We start from the raw sequence: 24,722 nt of genomic DNA on the forward strand, positions 1-24,722 counted from the left end.
AAGATGGTGATGCTAAAATAAGTGTGATTTTTTATTTCTTATACAGATACAATAAATACTTTTAACATAACAATTTCACATGTTTTAGTAACAAACAAACGTCTCACACGATTTTCCCTCACAGATGTATGTCAGAGTTGAGGAGAATTTTATTCGAATAATACACAGTGAAAAGCAGCAGTATCTAAGAGTGTCTTTCTGAGCTTTAAACAGTTAATGAGATTAAATAATTGTTCGACAAATGTCGATTCATTCATAAAGATGTATTATTTTATTATAAACATTGAAATTTCCACGTTTGAACAATTAAAAATGACAAAATACTTTTTTTTTTATCTTTTATTCGTTATTCGAAACTTTTTATCTAGATAATCAGTTTGCCTATCTCTGGTGTATGTAGCTGCTTAAGGGAAACACCATTTCCCACGGATTCTTAGTGACGCCGCGATAACGTCCGATTTTGGGGGACAAGCTAATCGGTTCGATGGATTCGCGGTCGTGTTACGCGGTCAGTGTCGTTCACCGCGAAACGAGTACACGCGTGTCCGCAAATGAGTTTGACGGCCTGCCGCGTACGTACGTTCTACACGCGACACGTCGCGTTACACGAGCGCGAATATCAGCTGGGGCTGCCTGTCCCGAAATCGGACAACGGGGTATGCGGTCGCCATTGGGCTGCTTCCTCTGGTGTTCGATTAAATCTTCCGGGTGGAAAATGAAACGACCCTCCACTCCCCTTGGCCACTCGACGTTCCGACGCAAATTACGCATATGAGGGTGCACAAAGGACCCATCGCTTCGGGAATTAGTTTATTATCGGAAGGCTACATCGTCGACTGGGATTCTTGGACAGCTGTGTAGTGGATTCACCTGCGTTTAGGAGGGCCGTGGTTAATCCTTTGACGCGTTTTTAGAGGGTGTGACGCGTGACTCCCGATAAGCTCGCGATTCACCACTGCTCGTTGTTAAATTAATACCGCGGAGCTCGTTAAAAAGGATGGTGTGTGGTAATATGTGATTTGAATGACTCGACATGACTTAGTAACATACTTAGAATTTAATGTAAATGATGTTATTTATTTTATTATGTAGTCTTTACTTATAAGTGTTAAACAATTAGGTTAAACAATTTTGTACAGTATAGTCTTATACCCAGAATTCGTAGCTTATCTTAGCACGCTCAGTCTAATCGATGTTGATCCTTCTGCGTAGAATCGAACAGTAAAACGGAAGTTCTCCGGTCGGCATAGATCGATTTGGATAATGCGCGTTTTCACAGTAACCTACAGGGCGTCCAACCATCAAAATATAGTAAGACCAGAGAGCGATTTTCTATGTCAACAGTAAACTTAACAATGCGATATATGTGTTTGTGTGTACTGGTTGCGTTCTGACTGCTCAGTGTGTTCTGGTGAATGAGTGAATATATGTTAAGATGCTTGCTGAAACGGATCGACTTACGATTGGTGCAAAATGCAGAATTTTTGTTGGTCTAGATGGTTCAAGAGGTGGTAGGTTTGAACTGACCAAACGTAGGCTAAAGAGTTTCTTAAATTCAACGATCAAGGGTCAAGAACTTATTAACACTCGGTAGATGGACGGTTTTTAAGCTATAAAATATTAAAAATATTCTGATCTTCTTATAAAGTGCTAATATAAACGATTGTATGCTTTAGTTAGTCTTTAGTGAATAAGCTGTAACTGCGTGTTATTAGCATGAAGTTTTCTGAAATTCTTGATCAAGATTAATCCAGATATCGTCGTCCGAGGGTTAGCAGATTATAGTCCAAATGCACGTATGCACTATCGGCCAAAAGTATGAGACCAGGTTTGATAATTAAAGGAAGTGAAAACTATTATTCTACAGAAATTTGATAAAAGTAATGTACTAGAATTCGGTGGAAATGATTGACTTTGATAATGAGTTACTGGTCTATAAATCATAAACTTATTTGGTCCCATACTTTTGGCCGGTAGTGTATTTGTGTATTCTATTTAACTTATTTTAAAATCCACGTGCAAGGATATATGGTACGGTGAATCAAATTTGATATATTTCGTTAAAATTGTAAGTTTACAAAACTGAAAAATCATTTTATTTCTAACAAGGGAACTTTGGTAACCTGAAAGTTCCAATTTTTTTGTAACTTTGAAGATTTTAGAGGAATCCGAATAGAAGCATCAGGCAATTATTTGTTTTTGCTACTTTTTAGTTCTTTAACGCGAAAACACCCCTGAAAGTTAACACGCGTGTTCTGTTATACCTTGAAAACTATAGTAGATATAAAAGACTTATTAGTATTAAAATTTCATGGCTTCGTAGGCTCCATCAAACTGTGCAATGAAATTCTTAAAAATTCGTTGTTGCAATAAACAAAGAAGTCTGCGATTTCTAAAAGTTCGTCAGTCAATTAATCGACTTCCAGCGACCTCGTGGAAACACGATCACCGTTGCAAAATTTACTCAGGAATGGCTGGCTCGCAAATAATCGTCGTGGTTAATCATCGTCCCACGCTTCAGCCACCAAGCATAATACATTTATTCGAAGCAAAGTAACCTGTCCGACACAGTCGAGCCAACGCAAATATCGTGGATAAAATACATCGTGGGGTCATCTGCGGCCACGAAATCAGAGAAAATATTCGAGACGCGTCGTTTCCATTCGTACAACAGAACCTGAGCGTGTTCCGTTTGTGAAACGAACGTCGAAAAAAGAAATCGAGTACCGATGGACAAAGAAACGAAGGTGGTGATTATTGAGCAAACCACGCCACGTTTGACTGATTGATCGATATTTTACAAGCGGCTGGTTGTTTCGTTGAAATCCATTCCCGGTTAAATTTAATGGCGAATCGATTCTCTTTCGATATTTTCTTGAAGAGAGAAACGAACCGCCACAAAGGCGAACTGTCGTTCCATCGTTTCCATTCTGAATGTGATTTGCATGCTATCAGTCGCGCGACTCGACACGCGTTCATAATCCGCCTGCATTCGAGCTTGAGGAGCACGTATCGCTCGAGTCGGCTGATCTGATTTCGTTTCGCATTGAGCCCCGGGTCAAGTGAGCCATTCACGATGGAATACGACTACACTTCGTTCATTTTCGCTACTGATTCGTCTCCTGAACGATTTCTCGCGCTACCAACCAACATAATATCAATTCAGTCGATAATTTCAATCGGATTACGTTCTGGACGATTTATGGAAGTCCACGTTACTGTAAGTTAATTTACATAAAATGATATTTTTAAGTGGACTTTTGCGTCTATTGTTAAGGGTTTTTAAGAATTTTTTCTAGTCGATTTGTATTCGCTGTTGACATGTCCTCGATGGAGCACGGTTTTAGACGCGAGGATAAACGCGTTCGTCAACGGGGCCTTGTTTTATTCACGTGGGGTGATTTACCATGCAGTGGGTGCGCCGTCGTCCTCGTCGTAGTCGGGGAAAATTACACACGCCGGTTGGTTTAGTATCGATGGGGCTGACGTACGGCACGCGTCTATTTTCCCTTGGCCTAAGCTAAATTGTAAATTTCACCGTAAGCGACGCGCTAAATCTAGCAGATAAGTACGCCTATCCAGGGCTGACACACCATTTACCCCTTTGAAATACAACCTTTGAAGGAGGATGTAGTGCGGTAGTTTCGCGCGGGGGCGTCCGTTTCATAAACGTTTCAATTAAAAGTAAAGCGGCGCCGCGACGGCCGTTCGCGGTAATTTAATACGACAGCCGGGTATACAGGGTGAACCACGAATCGTGATCAGTAGATATCATTAGATGTGTTTCGATATACAGAACGAAACGTTTACAAACAGTAGGTAAGAGATTAACATCGGAACACGTACAATGGCGTAGCATACGATACTCTTTGCAATATTACAGTTCGAATATTTCTTTAATCTTTTCTCGATCCAGATGAAAAAAGAAGTAACACATGTTATGTTATCATACTTACCGAATTCGTCTTGAAATCCTCTAACAGATAGGCGTGACATTGTCATATTAAGAATTGCTACGAAATATCGATATTTGGATTCAAAAGTATCGATACACCGATATAACCGTCGACTGAACGCACAAATAATATAAACAGGGTATGATTTAAAAGAAAAGTTACTACGAAAAAATGTCTACCTGTCCGTAACACTGTAACGCAAGGGTAGCGAACTTATCAAAGCCTACCAGTTACATCGTACAACTCCAGCGACCTTCGAAACACCAATTAGAATAATAAATAGTCTTGTCTTTTGATAAAGGGCCAGCGACTTCGTTTGCGAGGAGGATAAACGCGACATTTTATAAAATTCCGTTTGCATTTCGCTACAGTGGACATTAACAAAACCGCGGTTCTCCGAAGAACACTCGAAATTCAAGCTCGGTGAGTAGTACGATTAATAATTTAACACAAGCGTCACGAAGATGGAAAAAGGGTAACGCAGATCGAATAAAAAGACCAAGGGTGTAAGGATTGAAACGAGCAAGAGAATGGCGAAAAGCCTAGGCCATTTCGTCTCTGGCCGCGTGCTCTTTTATAAAAGGACAGGAGAGGGGAGGTACATGGAAATTTCCACGGGTCGGCTAAATGTACTCGGCGGATTAGCAGCACGTTCAAATAAACGTTGGCTTATGCGCCGGACTCGAGCGTTCTTCAGACCTTCGAAGATTATCGTTGGAAACTCCAAGCGGTCCCCACCACTTTGGGATCAGAAAGTTTCACGTGTACGCCGGGATTTGCCTGAAAGAGGTTCGACCAGACTACATATATCCCCCGCGCCCCGGTATACGGGTCCGACCAATGACAGAACTTTCTACTTTCCACCGGTAGTAAACCGTAATCGTTTGCAAGGTTACCGTTATGAAACATCTTTCAACCCTTTCGTGAACCGGGTGTTAGCGACGGGATCAAGTATACATATTGCCAGTGGGTACGAATCTAAATGCACAGTTTCGAACACCTAAATAGTTGAACATTTGAAAAATATTTGAAAAACAGGAACAGTGTTTTTCGAATGGACGTTGAACCTAGTTGATATACAGGGTGTCCCAAAATAGCTTCGACTCCTGGAAACGAGAGGTTTCTGGGATGATTTGAAATAACTTTTTCCTTAACAAAAATGTTATCCGAGGCTTTTTTAACGAGATATTAACGAAAAACACTGACCAGTCAGAACGCGAATTTGCCGGCCGAGTGCCCGCGATAGCGTTGGCTACCAATCGCAGGTTTACATTCATGGCAAGGAGGAAAGGTTTTCAGCCCCTCATAAATTTGTTTTTTGTCCGAAGTCGAGCCTCTAGTTAACTTCTGTTTACTCTGTTTTGGTTGGTTCCACAGGGGGACTCCCCCAGTCGTGGGAATCACGCCGTTGCTCGTGTCGCATTCATCGAGGAATCACTGTACTATGGCTCTCGTGCGATCATTATCCATTTTGGCTCTGGTTTTACACGTAATTCATTGGTGAGCTTAAAATTCCCATCTTTGAATTTTTGGAATCTATTGCTCATTGTGGCTTTAACAGTGGATCCTTCACCAAATACTGCGATGATATTGCGGGCTGCCTGCGACACGGTGGTTCCATGGCAGAACTCATATTCATGAACCACATAAATTTTCGACTTTCCATAGATCTACAAAAATGAATTAACCAATAAAACTAGAATAGATATTTCAACAAAGAAATAGACTTGTGAAATTCTGATTTTTTTTTAAACTTCATAGGTTTGTAAAGTATTCCAATAGAAGCATCGGGCAATTTCTCGTTTTTGCTGAAATTCGATTTTTCAGGGTTAAATAAAAGTTAATGTATTTCTATTCCTTCCTTTTCAAGAAACTGTTGGAACAAAAATTTAATGGCTTCTTTTCTTATGCCCTATAAAAGTGTGTAATAGAATTGTAAAAAATTTGTTTATTTATTTATTAAAACAAACAGATTTTGAACAATTTTATTGCACGCTTTATTAAAAGACGTGGATTCTGTCATCGTCGTGTTAACAGCAAATTTATCCTATAATCTACCATCCAACGTTTTAATAAAACAGCAGTTCCTAACACACTAACCCTAATTTGTTCCTCAACCTAGTAAGTCTCTTAAAACTGTGCGCATACGACATAATCGAGTCGACTCAATGAAACCAGTAACAACCACTTCGTTTCATCCTTGCTGCTATGAACATTATTCAGTCTCATTCACCGTCGTAGTTCATTCATCATCTTGATTCGGTCCCGTGAACGGGAAGAACGATTCCCAGAGCGAACAATAAAACAATTATTCCATGCTGCAATGTAAACCGATCCGACCTGGTGTGTAAAAGCAAGTACTCGTGCCGTTATTTTCAATGTCCCATTCATTACGAGCGATCAACCCCGGGGACATCTCGGCGTTCCACGAGCAAGAATTATTAACCCTTTGCACTCAGAGACACTCCTTTCATTCCGAATGACTGTACAGTCCCATCAATCAGATTTTTCGAAGTCACCGAATTCTTAATTATTCATACGTGGTCTATGACAAGAACCCCGGTTCAAGCCATAAATGGTACATCGTTTGCAGGCCAAACTTCAACAATGATAAACTCTCTAGAGTAAAGTAATTACTAGTCTGCGGGTGTTTATGCAAATATAGATTTTTGGGAGTTAATTTACAGGATCTGGAATCAAACCACGATCGGTGTACTTTATTTACTATTCTAGCAGGTTCCAAAGAAAACAAAGATTTCTTCCAAATTGATCAAGCTCCTAAGTATAGTGAATTCTAGAGAATCGTGTGTGCTATAATAGCATAAAGTCCGCAGTCAAGTAATTACTCTAGGGTGCAAACAGCCTTCTTATTAGGAAAACACCAAGAGAAATCCATAAACTTATCAGCTTAGGACGCGTCCATTGATAATATCCAGCCGTACTCCCAAGCCCCTAAAATGAAACAAACGCGTACGATTTAAGGACTTTCTCCAAAAACGGCAGAAAATTATGTAAAACATTTGTGACTCGTTCTGAGTTGCGATAATCAGTATGTGGGGCAATTGATGTCTCTATAACACTATTCAAAACGTAAAAATCTTTATAACCTTCAATAGGCGTTTCTGATAGATTTTTATGAGCTGAATACGAATCTGCAACTCTATTACAAACGAAACAGATTTGGTAATTTTCGTTGACACATTCCTTAGCAGAAAGGTCTGCTCTATCGCATGCGATGGATAGATTTTTTCCTAGACCCTTAGTTTTTGAAATAAATTGAAGAATATCAGGAGAAAGTAGTACGGTATAGTAGTTAAAAGTAGTTTCGGTATTCCTTTCACTTTAATCATTATTTAAACATATTTAGATGCATATAATACAATAACAATTGACACCATTTTGTTTAAGAGAGTCCAGAGAATTATTTCGTGTCAAAAGCAACTGAATAACTACTACCGTAATAGTACAATACACCTCCAAACTTGAAAATTTGCAATTTCCCTAAAAATCGATTTTTTTCAAATACTGAACGTACTGTGGAAAAACGGTTTACTCCTTCGTATTCAGCTCAGAAATATCTATTGAAGGGTACGACGTCGAAAAAAAAGTTAAAATTAGTTGAACAGTGACAGACGTTTGGCAATCGTGGTCCCGACAATCGACATTTTACTCCTCAGAGTAAAACGCCCTGCAGACCTGATTCAAATGCAATTGTTAAAATGAAACACGAATCCTGAAAGTCGTCAGGATAACGATTAAAACGACAACGGTCTAGTGGCCGGTCTGTTTCAGCTCGGCGAAATTAGTATTTCGCTGTTAACGAAAGGTCTCGTCTGTCGGCTTATTAAATTTTAAGTGGCCCAGAGCTTACCGGTGTTGTCCTCGCCTCAGATTCAAGGGGACTCCCGAACGACCGTTTACATTCTGCACGATGAATACCCGGTTGAAAACGAAGGAACGCTCGAGGACCGTTCGAGGCACCGAACGATTCCCTGGCAGCGGCAATTAACCGCTAATTGCTACAATCGTACCGTCTCGACTCAAAGAATCCTTCTGAAGGTACTCCGTACAGAAACTGTGGCAAGAACCTTCGATCGGTCTGCGATCGAGCGTGGTGATAGGAGAAATTTCAACAATTCTTCAATTATCCGGAATGACTTTTAAAATACACACACACGTGAGATGGAAACGGATGGGAGTGGTGAAAAACGTAAACAATTATCAACGAACAGAAAACACTAATGGAACCAGCAAGAAAGGAGTTTTCATTCTAGAGCAGAGGTTCTCAAACTTTATTTTTTTGTATTACTGAAATAGATAGCCACACGAAGAGTCACGAACCACTCATTAAAGATTAATACTCCAGTGCAGTATACGTATACAGGGTGAACCACGAATCATGATCAGTAGAGATTGCTCTGTTATTAGCAGTCCGATCGAAAATGTTTTTTCCACAAAGAATTATGGATGCATGCTCAGGTATCAGTGCAGAGGTCATAGAAAGTGCTATACACTTTTTTATTCACCGTCTACACGAGTGCATTGCAGCTGACGGAAATACAACTTTTATTTTCGATGACTTTGTACCATCAGGCAGGCAATTGACAATCAGACAATTGATTCGTTGTCGAAACAAATATGGCGATTTTTATGCAGTGAAGTCATAAATGCTGTTTTGCACCTGTTCCAATTTTTGGAAGTGCATATCTGCCAAATGGTGTTGGAATGATTTGAATAAAGAAGAGTCTGTTGGTGTTAAGGAAATATACAGAATACAGTTGGTGGGGTACTGTTTCTTCTCTTAATCCTTTAACTATGGGTATATATTCATGAAACTGGCCGTCCAAACTGAAAAAAATAAATCAATAAGTGACACTACTGAAAATAATAAGTTACGGAATAATAACAGTACCTAAACAATAAATAGTTTCCTCATCGCTATCAACACTGTTTGAGTCATTCTCTATTTCACTATCATTGCAATCAAATGGTTAAATTCATACAACATACACTGCCGTAAATGCATTTCGTCAACACTTCTTTCAGTCACTGTTTAGAAACACAAAATACATCGAACGAATGATACAAAATTCAATGTGAACCAGGACGTCCGAATCAATACAGGCACTAGACAGTCTATGAACAATTTCAATCTAAAAAAATTACGTTTGTTTATGTAAACAACATGAGAAGCGACGTTACATATGGAATAATCTAACATCAAATAAAAACAAGATTAAAGTACTATTTTGAATAAAATAGTCTCCATTATGCAAAAACTTACATTCCCAGATTTTTGGTCGTATTTCACGTCCATTGTCAAACTTCCACACAATCAGCTGAAATTCAAACACAGATGTCGTTTCTTCGCTCGTGTACACGTGGCCTAATTTCGTCATTTTTCAATCGAATTGTTCATCTAGCCTTTTCGATCGACGATCAATTAACGAAACTCTCGATCCATCTCCGTTCGGATGGTACACCGATTCAGCCGCCGTCTTGTTCGGGAAGTTGGCCGAGCAGGCCAGAAGTTGGTCGTCGTTTTGCATTTTATAACAGCGCTGGTGGGAAGTTACGAATGAATTGGGTTGCCGAGGGTTGTTTGCGAGCCGAGGCGCTCGTAAATCAGCCGCGAGATCAGCGGGAATTAACTTGCTATTGGAGTAATGAAATACTTCTCTCTCCTCCCCTGAAGTGCCCCGCCGGAAGATACGTAGCCGAGTTTCTTGGTCTTCTCCCCGCTTCGACGGTCTTTTGCCACGATGATTTAACGTGGCTCTTCTTGGGCTTCGTGTATCGCTCGAAACAATAGGGACTCACGATTCCTGGAAACTCGAAATTGTTCGCTTCTTCGTGACGCTGTTCAAAGCTCGGACTTACTGCTGAAATTACTCGCGTGCCCGCTAATTTTTTGGTTAAATTCGCAGGAATCCTGTGTTATATCACAGAATCTTAAATGAAGTATGGTAAAATAGTGCAAACATTAAATAAATAAAGTGATGGTTTTTATATAATTCACAGTTTGATTAAGAGTGTTACTGGGTTGAGTCGTAAGAACCTTTCACATTTTATGTCGAAGTTATATTGAGCAGTAATTGAGTAACGGTAATGATTTAATTATGTTAATATTAATTATAATTACTGCGTTTAATCGTGACGAGTAGACGGCGGATTTTTATGTGAAATAACATTTTGTTAAGCGATTTGTAAAGACAGAAGCAAATATAGGAATTTTTTTTTATTCTAAAGTATCTTGTTAGGTTAAAAATACAATAGGGATCTCGTTGTACCTTATGAAAGTTGTATTTTTCATTGTATTGTATTTCACATAGTTATATACAATGCGTCAATTGACATCGCGTTGCGATTGATACGCAACGCTACTGCGGGAGCTCGGCCGGCAAACTCGCGGTCTAATTGGTCTGGGTTTTTCGTCAATATCTCGTCAACAGAGCCTCAGGTAACAGTTTTCCTATGGAAAAACTTGTTTCAAATCACCTCACGAGTATCCCATTTTCGGGTCAACGATCCCCAATAATTCTCCCACTATTATCATCCTCCCTATTTCAGCGAAGGTATCATTCCACGTGGCAGTTATCTTCAGTGTCTGTTCTGTTCCAGAGCTAAACTCCACGTCCTCCTCGACCAGAGAGCTCGGCGAGCTTGTCGAGGATATCGAGAACGACGAATTAAACAAGGACACGGACGAGGATGAGGACGCGGTCGAAGACATCCTTTATATGCGCGGCGCGTCTTTTACGATACACTTGGACCCGCCGCCCGAGAACACTACTGTGAATTCAACGAAGATTAACGACGAGACCGACGCCCCTCTCGATCGAGTCGAGTTACGAGCTACGTCCCAGGTACGTGTTCGTTTATTACCGGACGTGGAGGATTTTTACGCTCTGAAAAGATGATGAAATGGTTGGTCGAAATAATCAGTTTGGTTTGAATAAAATTGATTGAACTGCTGGATCGTAATGTCGGCTTTCGACGATACGGTAGACGCATCGCAATCAGCCAGTCCTAAAATGGTGGAACTGAATCGGTTTTTCCTTTGTTGTATTAATTAAAGGTTGCTGAACACGATGCTGATTTTAGGTTTTCCCATACATGTCATAAAGTTAGCTTCTTCGATAATAAAATTAGCGCTGTTCAGTTTGATTTGTTTATTCAATTATTTACCAGTAGAATTTTTCTGACTTTATTTCTATCGTATTTAACAAATAATATAAATAATAATGAATTTAAATAAAAAATGTAGACATTTACACAGAGTCTCTAATTCATAACTGTCATGTTTCCTGTGTTTATAGCAAAAATTTAATATTTAAAAATATTACTTATTGTATTCAAAAACACGAACTACATGCTTTTGTACAGTTTCATGTTTACAATTGAATTAAAAAAATCCTTACGTATAAGGCTCACAGGTTCAGAAATTAAAAATCAAGTAAAGAAAACCAGTATATCACTCCATTTTAGAATTTTCAAAATGTTGTTGTACCATCTAATTTCTAAGCAAGAGTCGTAACGTTTTGTTTTACTTTAAATATCCAATTGAAATAATGAACTTTTTCATAACAAAATGAACGAAATCGTTATGAAACTATCTGTTGCATCAAGATTTGAGCGCGTTGAGCTGTCTTACTGTTTGCACTTTTCTGCGAGCATTTCCTTTTTGTCGCCGTGAACCTTAATGCACCGAGGACACCGGCGTGTCCATGTAATTAAACATCCCTTGAAGACCTTTTAAATCTTTCCGTTAGAAAAGTGGATAATCTTTTTCCCAGGACTGACAACCTTATTATTTTTAAAAATAAGGCTGGCATATCGTGAATTTTTTCATAACGCCCGTAGCGAGATTGAATACCATTGATGTTAATTAATTAATTAATCATTCGTTAAAGCTCATTCGCGCCTTGTATCAATTCGACACTATTTTTCCTAAGAAATGATGTTATTCTGTCATGTGTAGGTAAATTTAGCTGAGGTTCTGTGACTTATATTTTAAAAAACTTGCAAATTTAACTATTCATCTCTTTACTAGATCAATTTTTTACCATTGTGCCAACTAGTCACTGAAGTACAAATTAAATTAGGAAAATAAGAGACGGATAATGGTTAATTATCATAATGATCTATGCAAGGTGCGTCCGAAAGAATAGTACAAGAGAGGAGGAGATGACTCCTTATAGTAAAATAAATCAAAAGAAAATTTGTAAATATATTAAGAGATTGTTTATATATAATATACAATGGATGATCAAATTATTAAAGTTACAGCACGAAAAATATGTTCTTTTGGTCTTTATATGGACATTAAATCAAAATATTACGTTATTAATTATCGATTGTCCATTAAGATTACACAAACAAATTAAACTTAGCCTATGTAATGGTAAAAAAATAAGTTAAAATCGTAAAATTGTCAATTTATACAAGTGGCATGATTATTTCCATGCCTGTGGCCATGTCTGAAATAGCATTTATTGAAATATTATTTCAAATAACATGTCATTTTATTTTCTAATCATTTGAAATAATTTTTAGAAATAGTTGTGAAATTGTTCTTTGAAATTGTCTCAGATAACTAGGTCTGAGTTTGATTTATTGACATTTTTCTGAAGAGTAACGCTCCTCTTCCATCTTCCACATCAGTGGAACGATTATTTTCATTCGCGACAATATTATATAGACACAAGCATAAATCTCTCACGGATGAGCTTTTTGAAGAGCAGGTTCTGCTTGAAGCAAATTGCTGTAAATATTTGTTAAAATAAAATCTTTTTGTTGCATATTATTTTGAGTATCATTTTTTTGCCAAATTTGAAATACAAAAATAGGAAAATAAATCATTATTTGAAATTGCTATTATTTCATAATGAATCGATAATATTTTTATTTTCAAGTAAAAGCACTGCAAATAAAGTTCCGAAAGAAAGTATTTCAAATAATTATTTCTTATTTTCACTTCAAATAAAATTTGCCCAATTCTGGTTTCACTGATGTGAAGCATATCTCTACGTTTTCACTTGAGAAATTCAAGTGTTCTCTCCAAAAACAAATAAAACAAAAACAAAATGAAAAATAGTAGGTCTGTTTAATATCGATACTTTCGACATCAACAAAATACAGCATATATATCAGTCTCATAATTTTGAAATAACGATTCAACGATGTCAGTGTTAAAGGGTTAATATCTTCTGCTGAATTCACACAATGAAAGTTCCCCACGATAATTTCAGTTTTTCTCATTTGCGATACAGCAGCATTTCAGATTTCCGTTTCGATAAGTCATTAACGTCGAAAATTTTCGACCCGCGGATGTGCAAGTGGCGGATCCCCGAGAGGATCGTAATTTCTATTCGTGCCGGCGCAAAATTATACTGAAACTCGAGTTCGAGATTGAAACTAGCCCGATAAATAATTTCACCAATTCTCCAATTATCCCGAATAACTTCCAACCCCGGCCCCAGTATTCCCTGTTCGGGGGTTAAAATACACGCACGTGCTGGAAACGAATTGAGCGGTGGTCGGGATGGGGGTAGGGAATAAACGTAAACAACTATCAGCGAACAGGAAACAATAATAGAAAAAAACAGAAGAGGAGCAAATTCTAAATTAAATTTCGTTGAAGCCTTTCGAAATAAATTGAGAATTGTCCAATTTCCACGCAGGCAACGACGTATAACCATTGGTTCGGCCGTTGGAAGTCACGAGGAATGAAGTGGCTTGATGAAAAAGGGGAAAAAGAATTTTTAACGAATCCAATCGAGTGTATTTGATTTTTATCTTTTGTTCTTCGACTTGCGTGCATTTAAACCGTGCCAAGGACTTTGATTATTTTTGCCGATGAAGCCACCTGATTATTTAGTGGAAACGTTTGTTTGATACACTGGGTATATTTTATTGACTAATAAATGGAGGGATTGTATTTTCAATGTAAATTACATTTATCGGTTATTTTACTGTTCACTGTTGTATTAATAATATCCCAAACTGCACACTCCCACTCAAAAGTTTGGAGCATCTTAGGGTATCAAAAGAAACAATGACTTTCTTATGTAAATAAATATTTTATTCATAATATTATTCTTCTGTAATATTGAAACTGTGGTTGTTAATATAATATTTCTATTATTTTCTATTCACAGTTCTTTTGACATTACCATAAATAAAAAGCAGTGTAACAGAACTTTCATAGAATTCGATTAAACCTAAACAATAGAATGAGGTTCAATTTAATTTTTGTTCCTTTGGACGATGATCACTGTTGATTCCTCTTTTTAAAAACAGAGCATGCAATGTTTTAAGCAAACAAAAAACGCTCATAAAGGATAACATTCTCTATCCGCACTAATTACCAGCAAAATACAAAAATGTTATTTACGCCGAGCCATTCCCATTAACCCAAAATCCGCGTTTTTATACAAATCACGGCTGTTTTTCTTTTTTTTAACGCAGCACATTTCCACGTAGCCCGGACTTCCTCCGCCCTTATTTAAAAGGTCTTCCGGGATAAAAACGTTGCGACGCGTGCAACAGGTCCTTGTACAAGCGCCTGGTTCGTTCTTCGGCCGCCTCGAGCCTTGTTTCCCCACCAATTCACGATGACCACGAAAGAAGTATCGATCCTTTTCTGAATCGTAACATTGGTTAGAAAAAATGAATATGGATTTACGAAGTTCCTGAAAGTTCGACTGTGAAAGTGTAAAAATACGAAACATTAATAATACGTGTAACAATAAGTACGCCATAATTCCAATATGGTGGCAATGAATTCTAGATTTAGAATATCCTTCCAGCCTTATCTTTAGATAAAGTGATAAAGTTGATGGAAACAAATAAAGAATATACACTATTAAAACAGAGTACATACCCCTACCAAATTAACGGCCTTTACGAACCTTATACAACTGACAATACTATTTGGAAATATTAAAATACTAATTGCAATTAATCCTTTGTCAACCCTGTTATTTATACTGCTTTCGTCCCCCCTCACCCCCACCCGGGTCTTGTATACCCAGATCTTTTTTTTTATCCCAAAGGCTTCCAAAAAATATGAAAAAATTCAAGGCTACTTCCCAGGATCCTCCACACGATCCAATAGTTTTTGAAAGTTGAATGTTAAACGGTTTTTTCTAAATAACAATCCCTTCATTTCGAAGATATTTGAGCGCAAAACTTCGCTTGTGCCATAAAAGACCAAGGCTGGCCGCAGAGAGTTAATATCAGAATACCAGTAGGTGAAATAATCCAAACGACTTAGATACCTCTACCAAATTAGTGACATTCAGGAATCGTACCTAACTCACTAAACCATTCTGAAATACCTAAATACTGTTCGTGCTTAATACCAGTTTCGGCGTCACATGATACGTTAACATTTTAGTATCTAGATCCTGAAGACACTCGAACCGTCGACTAACCGTGCCACGCGATCTGTTCCCTCCTCAGGGCCCGAATTTAGAGCAGAAGCTCCCGTCAACGATGGAAAGTATCGTCAGCACGGAGCCAGCTTGCTCGTTGGACTGCGGGCCGGCTGGAAATTGTTACATCGAGCAGTCACGGGGCGACGACGTCGTCGAGCTGGTGGACGACGAAGTCGACGACGAGGCAACCGACAACGGGGACGACGACGACGAGGCCTCGATGGCGATGGATCTCGAAGGGAACGACGTCGCCCCGAGACGGAGGCAAGGGTCCTTCAGGCAGCGATGTCAATGCCCCCTTGGCAGAGGCGGCGATCGATGTCAGCTAGGTGAGTGATTTTCATTTAGCCACGTACCTATCCACCGTGCTTCACGCGCTCTTCTCGGTGTGTATCGCGCGCCTCGATTCCGCGGGAGCTGAATAAGGGGGTGGACCGAAAGTGTCCCTAGTTCGTTGGCATCAGCCGTAGTTGCTGCCAGGCCAGATATCCGTTTGGATGAACGCCAGTGCATCGAGCTCACTGGCAACCCTCTGGAAATCGATGGAATATGATGAGATTGAGAGGCGTTTAATTGGAGTTCCATTTATGGATTGTTGGAATTTTATTTCGATTTTGTTCGCGAGACAAAAATGTATGGCTGATGGGGATTAGAGCAGCCAGACTCAACCTTTTGTTTCTCGGGCCACATACATATTATTATGTTTGCTACGTTACGTGGGATGTAACATATTACACTGTGCCTTATAATATAATAATGTAAAAAACAAAATTCCAAACCTAAATGTAACCATGGGCGTAACCAAGGAGGGGCATTTGCCCCACCCTATAAGAAAAAAATTGGATTTTAGCCCCCCCCCCCTACCTTCCCAGAGTTATAAATTTTTTGCATAATATTTAATATTGCAGTATAATTTGAAACACGATCAACAGCCTCTATTAACAAAACGCATACATTTTCAACGACTTTAAAAAGGAAATAATGTGTGTCTGACTACGTACAGCCTTTTTCACTGTGGTAGTCGATGTGTTAATATTTTTTCCCTCCCCTGCGACTGATAACATGGCCACGCCCATGAATGTAACTAAGCATTTATTTAAAAATTAATGTGATTTTTTATGTAGAGGCTAACTTTGACTATTTTAGACAAATCAGGTTTACATTTACTACATGCTACTATCAATCATCAAGGTGAGAATCAGTATGCTGATTTCTATATACATTCTTTGCATATTGCATTTTGGAATAGGATGATCCATATAGATCTCGTTGATGCGAACAACGTGAGCCGAAGGTGGACACATTTTTGTACAGTCTTGTACTGTTCAGGCACCAATTTCTAAAATTCCGCGTACTTCTTTTCCCTATCTCTTTTCTTTCAAAATAACTTCCAGATTTGTATCGTTTTTGAACTCAAGAAATTCGTCGAACAACTTTGCATTGTAATGCAGCTAGTTGTGTAATAATTGCTGTTTCTAAGTACCAGGGATATTCTACAAGCAACAGACAATTCTTGATACTTCATAAATCCTGAAATCTGCTCTTAAATTCCTTGGATAAAGTAGCTAAATAATTTGAAATTATCGTATAGTTTTCTCGAGAAATGTCAATGCCATCTTGTTTAGCTTTCGTTACGGTTGAAAAAGTATTAATGAGTGTGTATGCTTCGGGCCGCACAATAAAAGCTTGGTGAGCCGCAGTATCGCTGGATTAGAGGATTAAATATTGGTGGTTTGGGATCAGTTGCAAGTTCAGATACTGGGTGTTAAGAAAAAGGATTGTTGATTTTGAGAGGATGCAATACGCACTAAAGGGACGCGAAAATATTTTCGGAGATTGATGGACTCTACATTTCGAAAGAATACGATCGTACCTTGAGAAGAAGAGGCTAAAGATGCATGGGAATGTAGGGGGAATATTTATAATGCGTTATGTAAATACAGATGAGAAGTTTACCGTAAAATAAACTTGATCTACTAATATATTTATTAACGAAAGATCGTTTTTATCTCCGAAAGTATTGATTTTTCAACTCATATTTACTATATATTTTTTATTGAGTGTAGTGCATATCGTATTCTCTTAAACTAGGTAACCCTTGTTTAGATGAATTCTTAAAATCGATTATCTCGAAGGATAAGTGTCTGATGGAAAAAGTGTATTCTACACTTTTCATTTATTTTTATCCATGAAACACACCTACTGCCCCGTTATACTATATTTTCGCTCCCACTTTGTATAATTGAACGAAAAAACTCGACTGGCAAATCTGACGGGACAGTTACAATTACTCCAGTCATCTTTTATTTTACCACTATAACTACATAAGTCTACCCTGTTAGTAGCATAGTTGATAACAGTATACCTACATTCATTTCGTGTACCTAATAATACCTTGTCCATTTATTATTTTATTATATGTCTACGTAAATTTCGTCAAGTTGGTAATTCCCAATTGGAAAAAAGTTTCTAGAAGCTAGTTCCCCATAGCCAAGATAGCTTCTAGTACAAAAGGTTTAAACTAACGACTGCTACTAAATCCTCTGTCATACCTACACTTGCCTCAGAAACTAAGATAACGACCAAATTTAATACCGTATTCCGCCAAAATGCTGCTAAAATAAATGCTGAAGGTCCCAATGAATCTCCAATAAATGTCAAAAGTAACACGCAGAATGTCTCAACTTATAGCAATACGAAGTGCATCACTGTTCCTGAATGAAAAAAATTAGAGAAAGAGAGAATTCATACACTTCTAGTCTGCGCGTCTCCCCAGACAATGTTGAGTTTCATTACCATTTTTCCTAAACATTTATATTACTAATCTATAGTAGTATAGTACAGACTCCTCTCGATTATCGTCCCGGACTCGGGTCCGCGCCTGGACAATAATCTTATAGGGAGAAATGCTTCAGACCCTCGTAAATTCGTTTTTTGCCTCAAGCCCGAGTCTCAGCAACAAAAGCGGAGGAACAACAAAATATACGCTTGACAGATTCCACCCCCCCCCCTAATAACGCCTGGACAATAATCGTGTAGAACAATCCAGACAATAACCGAAAATAGTCTGTATGTATAAATATTAGATTTTATTTCTGTGGCTTCTGAACATTTAAAAACGTATGAAAAGTATTATATGTGGTTCTTGTTATCGAAGAATTTGTCCAACTCTGGTACATTCATTTTCACATTCGAATTCTCCGTTCGTCATCTCTTTTTCCCGCGATAATACGTTTCATACCCCGCGGACACGGAACCGGACAGCCGAAACCGTGACAAGGAATCAATCCCGAAAATCCTGGTTCGCCGATCGGTTATTTATTTCGCGCTCCGGTCGTCCATTTCACGGGTTTTTGCAACACCGCGGATCAGCTTGGTAGACGTGTATCGCTGGGTTGTGATGAAACTCGCGCGAAAAAGCATGGATAATCGGAAAAAGAACGAGCACCTGACCTGAAACACGCGGGAATACGAACGAGGTACGATCCTCGTGCGAAGCACGATGCGCTTCTATGTCATGGAGAAATAAACAGACGAACTGGGGGTAGAAGTGGAGATGACTGATTTATTTTTTTCTTCCCTCTTCTTTTTTTCACCACATTTCCGCCCTGGTCGAGAGTGACAGGATATTCCCCGCGAACGTCTTGACGGTGAATCACGTCGAACGGTATTTATTTATTGGGTCACGTCGCGTGGAACCGATTGAAGCCACGGCGTATACAATCTCCGCAATGAGGATTGATAAACCGATGAACCGAGAAACACCGGTACTATGGATTTGTGTATACCTTGTCTTCGTTTCTGGAGAGAGCGGAATGATGAGTACCTGGATTTTCTTGAAATTAACGAGAACTGAGGTTTTTAGTCGCGAGAGGATTAGACTATGGATGAAATCAGAATTTGAATTCGATTATGGATCAAAATTATTAACCCCCTTAAGGGAGCCTTCTGTTTTGCGGGTCCGTAAAATAGACGATTGTTTACGAATTTTGTACACGAAAACTGTTCCACCGATTGGTCTGAAGTTTATTAGGTTGCTTTTGTGTTGTCTTCAACAATTGCTCTAAATTTTTTGTGACGATAAAAGAAAAAATATTGTTGATACAGACCGATGACTGGGGGCGTCGTCTACCTCAAGAATGATCTGAAACACAAAAGTAAAGAGAGATTCTTAATCTGTATGAATGTAGCAATCTATGGTAGCCGATTTGTTAAAGAGAATAAAAAATTGTTAAAATGGCAACTTTCTGAATAAATGAATCAAATTCTGCCCAAAAATCAAAAAAGTACCTTTAAATAAAGAAAAACGGTAATAATTTGCATTTCAAATAATTCTTGGGGTACATTTTTTCAACGCCCCCACTTATCACTCTGTAGCAACAATATTTGTTCTTGTATCGACACATAAAAATTCAAAACAAGAGTTAAAGATAATACAAAAACAACTTGATAAACTTCGAATTAATCTGTCGAATAGTTTTTGTACAAAAATTAAGGTTCACCTCCATAATATTACTTCCGATAAAAATATGACCGCCTCCTCTGTACTATTCACATTTCTCATTGTTTATATTATTGTATCGTTTTATTCGAATTTTCTTGCTTTCTAATTCCATCTTGTGCAAACGTAACATTACCTAGCTGGAATTTGCATGTATAATTTTTTACTATACATACAAAAACAGACTTTTTTTTCGAGAAATTGTGTTACCATTTTTCATAATAAAATTATTATTATTTGATCATAATAATATTAAACAAATTTCCAAAAATGTTTCGAACGGCGCTGTCGTTCTTTGCTTCTGATTTCATTCACGGTCAAATTTACCTTAACAATTAATATTTCAGCAACATTTCGGTATGGATTTCCCACTTCACCATTAAAATATGAATAGGAAAACGTCATTAACTCCTCAATACCGTAGGAATATACAGAAGTCCATAAAGGATGCAATCACCGTTCCCATTCAACCCTCAAATTACCCAAAATACATTTCCCTCCCGCCACAAAAACAATAAACAAAATACCACATATTTTTCAATTATTCCACGGGCATCAGTAACCCATCGACGAAATGCCCGCACCACAAAAATGAACTATCCACTATACATTTCTTACAACCCTTTCTCTCACTCGCAAAAACACGAACTGCAATGCCTCCTCGCTTGTGTGACGCAGCTGATAATCATCTGAATCACCAACCAAAGTCCTGTGAGGCCACAGGATGTATCACCGACCAATATCCAAAACCCTAATAAAATATCCAAACCTATATAAGCCAACCCAAAATAAAATACAAGGAATCTTAATCTTGCTCTTGTTCACGAAACTCTGTAAATCTTGATAAATCCTAAAGATCCACAGGTTAAGTGAAATTCACTATACGTCATGAATTCTCAAACCACCTAAAATCCTTATTTTTTAAGATTCATTCGAATATCAGTATTATATTGAAATTCCACGTGACACCTGCACCGTTCAACCATCGAACGTTTCAAAAATTGAAAAAGTTAATTCTTTCAGACAGGGGGGGGGGGGGGGGCAAGCTCGCGACATAAATTACGGAATCGGGTCGAGATCGCTCGACTTCCATACCAGCGTAAAAATCCTTGGCCAGTCGTTGATTAATGTCTGGTATCGGGTGTCTGGTAGCACAAATCGGGTGGAATCTGGATCACGATAAAAGCTGAACGACGAAAAGTCGCGTAATCCCCCACGACTAGCGCGAGACGGTCTGTCATCGCTAGGCTATATAACCTGCCGCCATACGTCTAGCTTAAAGCCTGTTACGCTGGAAGGCTCTGTTCCAGTTAGCTCCAGCTAGCTCCTCCCGGCTCGGTTCTGTTAATTTCACGATATCGCGTTTTAAGACGAACGATACAATTCGTCAGGGAGGGGATTAGACTGGAGACGATAATGCCTGTCCCGACGAGGTAATGTGATTCGAGGCGACGTCGGAGCCACTTCCGTGGAACTTGTGGATGAGGATTGCGCGTGCTGGATGCATCGTCGATGGAACGAGCGTCGCTGCAGTGACTTGATAAGCAATATGCAGTGGGAGTCGTCACCGAGCTGTTCCATTACCTGCGCTACTTAGTCACCTGAAAACTTCTATTAATGGAGGTTCTCACTTTTTTTAAAAATAATTCAACCAATTGAAGTTTGTAGGAAATGATTACTTCATCTATCCGTGTAATAGGTACATTACTGATATTAGTGTCGTGTCTTTAATTATTCGGTTAGATTGGCTAGAGTCTTGTGTTATGTTAGAATTTTCGACGCTGTGAGAAGTTAGGGTAGAATGGTACAAAAATTAGATTATGTACCATTTAAGTTTGAAAACAAATCGTAGAGGAAAATTTTGCATTGTTTAATAGATTTTATAGTTTTAATAATAATAGATTTAATAGTTTTAATAGATATCTCAGTGTATTTTTTTCACAATTGCATCGGTGCACTTGCACATTGCAATTGCACTTTATTTAAAGTGGAATACTTCGATTTTCGTTGCTTAAATTATTCCTTGTGTCATTTTTTGTATACAAGGTATAAGATAAGGTCATTGAAAACAATACTTTAGTATTTGTTGTAAACGGGTAATATATTTGACGTGCGTATAAAGATATTGTTCGTAATTTATTCTTATTACTTCAAATGTATTGCTGAATAGGAGCCGGTAGCAAGGTTAGTTGATAACCTTTCTGTGACATAGCAATATTTTAATATATTCTTTTTATTTGTCCTTTAATATCGCACCATTTGAAGCACCATTCTGCATGAAACGATTTTACGAGAAATAGTGAGTGGAAATGCAATATTGTGCGGAATGCAATATTGTCACGTTAATGTAACAGTGGCAATGAAGGACGAAAATCTTTGACGATATATTCTTTAATACCGATAAGGAATTTGTACTTAATTACTAGGTTAATGAATTATTTTATGAAAGTTGACTTCATTTTACCACCACAAAGTCTAATTATTAGTCAATCTGAGTTACATTCACTTTTATGTTTCGTCAGAAAATTTAATATGCGGAGTGTTACTGGGACAAACTGAGTTCAGAACAAATAATGGAAAAAGTTCGTTTAAATATGCGACTGTTCTGACCTTGTTCGGGAATTGTAAAACCTTTCATTACATAAGTGCATACGAGTTGTAACAATGTTTTATGCCTATGTTTGTCGAGAGAAACGTGAATTCTCTCAAATATACTTAAAGAATATTACAATACAATACAGAAAATCATGGAGTTTAACAAATTGAAAATAAGATGTTATGTTAAAAACAGTTGTTACATCTATATCTATTATTCGATTTTCTTTTTTGTCACACTCTAATCGATATTAGATTACTAACGTAACAGTGCACTGTTCTGTTCATAATTGAACAAGCAAGTACTTGACTTTGTGAGAGAAACAAGGGACATAGACGTTAACGAAAAATATCTTTTCATTATAGTATGAAGTTACTCTTTCTGTGCATTCGTCAAACAACGATCAATTAGAAACATCAATTAGAACTGTTTGACTCCGTCCTAAACTTCCCAGCGAACTTCCCGCGGTTAACGTTTGTCAAACATTTGTCTGTCGAGTTGCATAGCTGCTCATAACAGTTTAACACAAATAAATTGTAATTTCATTAAACACCGAGCTGAGTTTATCACCGTAAATCGGATGTATTTCGCCATGACGGGTTAAAGGTTCGACAAGGGACTCCTATGGTCGTGTTCTCGATTTCGCAGTTTCGAACAAATATGTTCTACTCGATGCTCTGAATTTCGTAATGGGAACCGATAAATCATTAGTTCGTTTCACTACGCAAAGATTTATAGAATCTGCCTGGTTTAATTCGTTTAGGTTATCTTATAGGATCACAATAATGGAATACATTATAGTTATGAAATTTAATTTTATTAGCATCCAACGTATTCGTTTTTTGTGCCAATAAAAATACAGATAAATCATATTTTTATTAACCGTGTTCAAGTGATCGAGAGTCACAATAATCGAAGATTTTGTAATTACGAAATTTAAATTTATTTCTATACAACACATTTTCTTTGTGCTCATAAAAATAAAGACAAATAATATTTAAACAAATCGTGTTCAAGTGATCGAGAGTCACAATAATAGAAGATTTTTTAATTACAAAATTTTATTTTATTTCTGTACAACGTATTTACTTTATGCCAATGAAAATATAGAAAAGCAATATTTGGACAAACCATGTTTAAGCGATCGAGGGTCAGAATAATGGAAGATTTTGTAGTTACCAAAATTTAATTTTACTCTATACATGTTCGTTTTTCGCCGGAATGAAAATATAGCAAAATGATATTTGGGGTAACCATGTTCAAGCAATCGAGGGGTGAGAATAATGGAAGATTTTATGGTCACGAAGTTTAATTTTATTTCTGTAAAACGTGTTCGTTTTTTGTGGCAACGAAAATACGGAATATTAATGTTTGGATAAACCATATTCGAACAATCGAGATTCTGGTACACAACTTTTCTCTACTTCAGTCACAGAAACGTTGATCATCCATCTCTAACGACTCTCCGGTTCAGTTCTGACACGCAAAATAAATCTCCAAGCGACGTAGTACAAATACAATGCTCTGGAAAACAGGAGCAGTAGTTTTCCCTCAAAATTGGAGTTGTTAAACCAGCAAGTTCTCAGACGCTGGAGATGTCTTCAATTTTTCAAAGGAAAGTTTCGAACAGCATTTATCCTCCCCTTTCCGAGCAAGAAGTGCATCTTGGGACGAGAAGTGGCCAGGAATCCGTCTGATTCGCCATACCTTCCCTCAGCTTTGTACCAGGACATTCCATAAGTAACCTGCCTTTTCTTCGGTATTTACGTTGGTAAGAGTAAGAAACTCTTCGTCAGTAATTATCGACTAGACTGCAGATTTTATACATTTGTGGCATAAGGAGTATGTGAAATGCAATAGAAGATAAAATTTACATCAGGTTTAATATATTTCTCATTTTATTCTCAATGCAATAAACTTGCTAGGAGATAACGGTTTTCATTAATATCTCGTTAACAAAGCCTCGGATGACATTTTTGCTGAGGAAAAAGTTGTTCCAAATCATCCCAGGAACCCCTCATTTCCAGGAGTCGAAACTATTTTAAGACACCTTTATGTACAATCCTAATACAGGCAAGAATTTTGCCACATAGTTGAAGAGAAGGCACCTAGAGGTGTCATAGTTAATAAAAATTTCATTTCCAAACATTTCATGGCATATCTTCCTCTTGTTCTTCTCCAAAACTATTTGTGATGTTACCCCAGTACAAGAGTGTATACTCACCCCC

General features: G+C 37.9%; 1 protein-coding gene across 1 annotated transcript in view; it reads left to right on the forward strand.

Moving 5' to 3' along the window:
* LOC107189269 (pikachurin-like) overlaps positions 1 to 24,722 on the forward strand; it is a 267,863-nt gene that overhangs the window by 99,243 nt on the left and 143,898 nt on the right. The window contains exons 3-4 of the mRNA XM_015577762.1: positions 10,578 to 10,822; positions 15,423 to 15,726. Coding sequence (XP_015433248.1) covers positions 10,578 to 10,822; positions 15,423 to 15,726 — 549 coding nt within the window. The remainder of the gene's footprint in view (positions 1 to 10,577; positions 10,823 to 15,422; positions 15,727 to 24,722) is intronic.

The sequence above is a fragment of the Dufourea novaeangliae genome, unplaced genomic scaffold (assembly GCF_001272555.1).
Source record: "Dufourea novaeangliae isolate 0120121106 unplaced genomic scaffold, ASM127255v1 scaffold149, whole genome shotgun sequence".
In the NCBI taxonomy this organism is placed as follows: Eukaryota; Metazoa; Arthropoda; class Insecta; order Hymenoptera; family Halictidae; genus Dufourea; species Dufourea novaeangliae.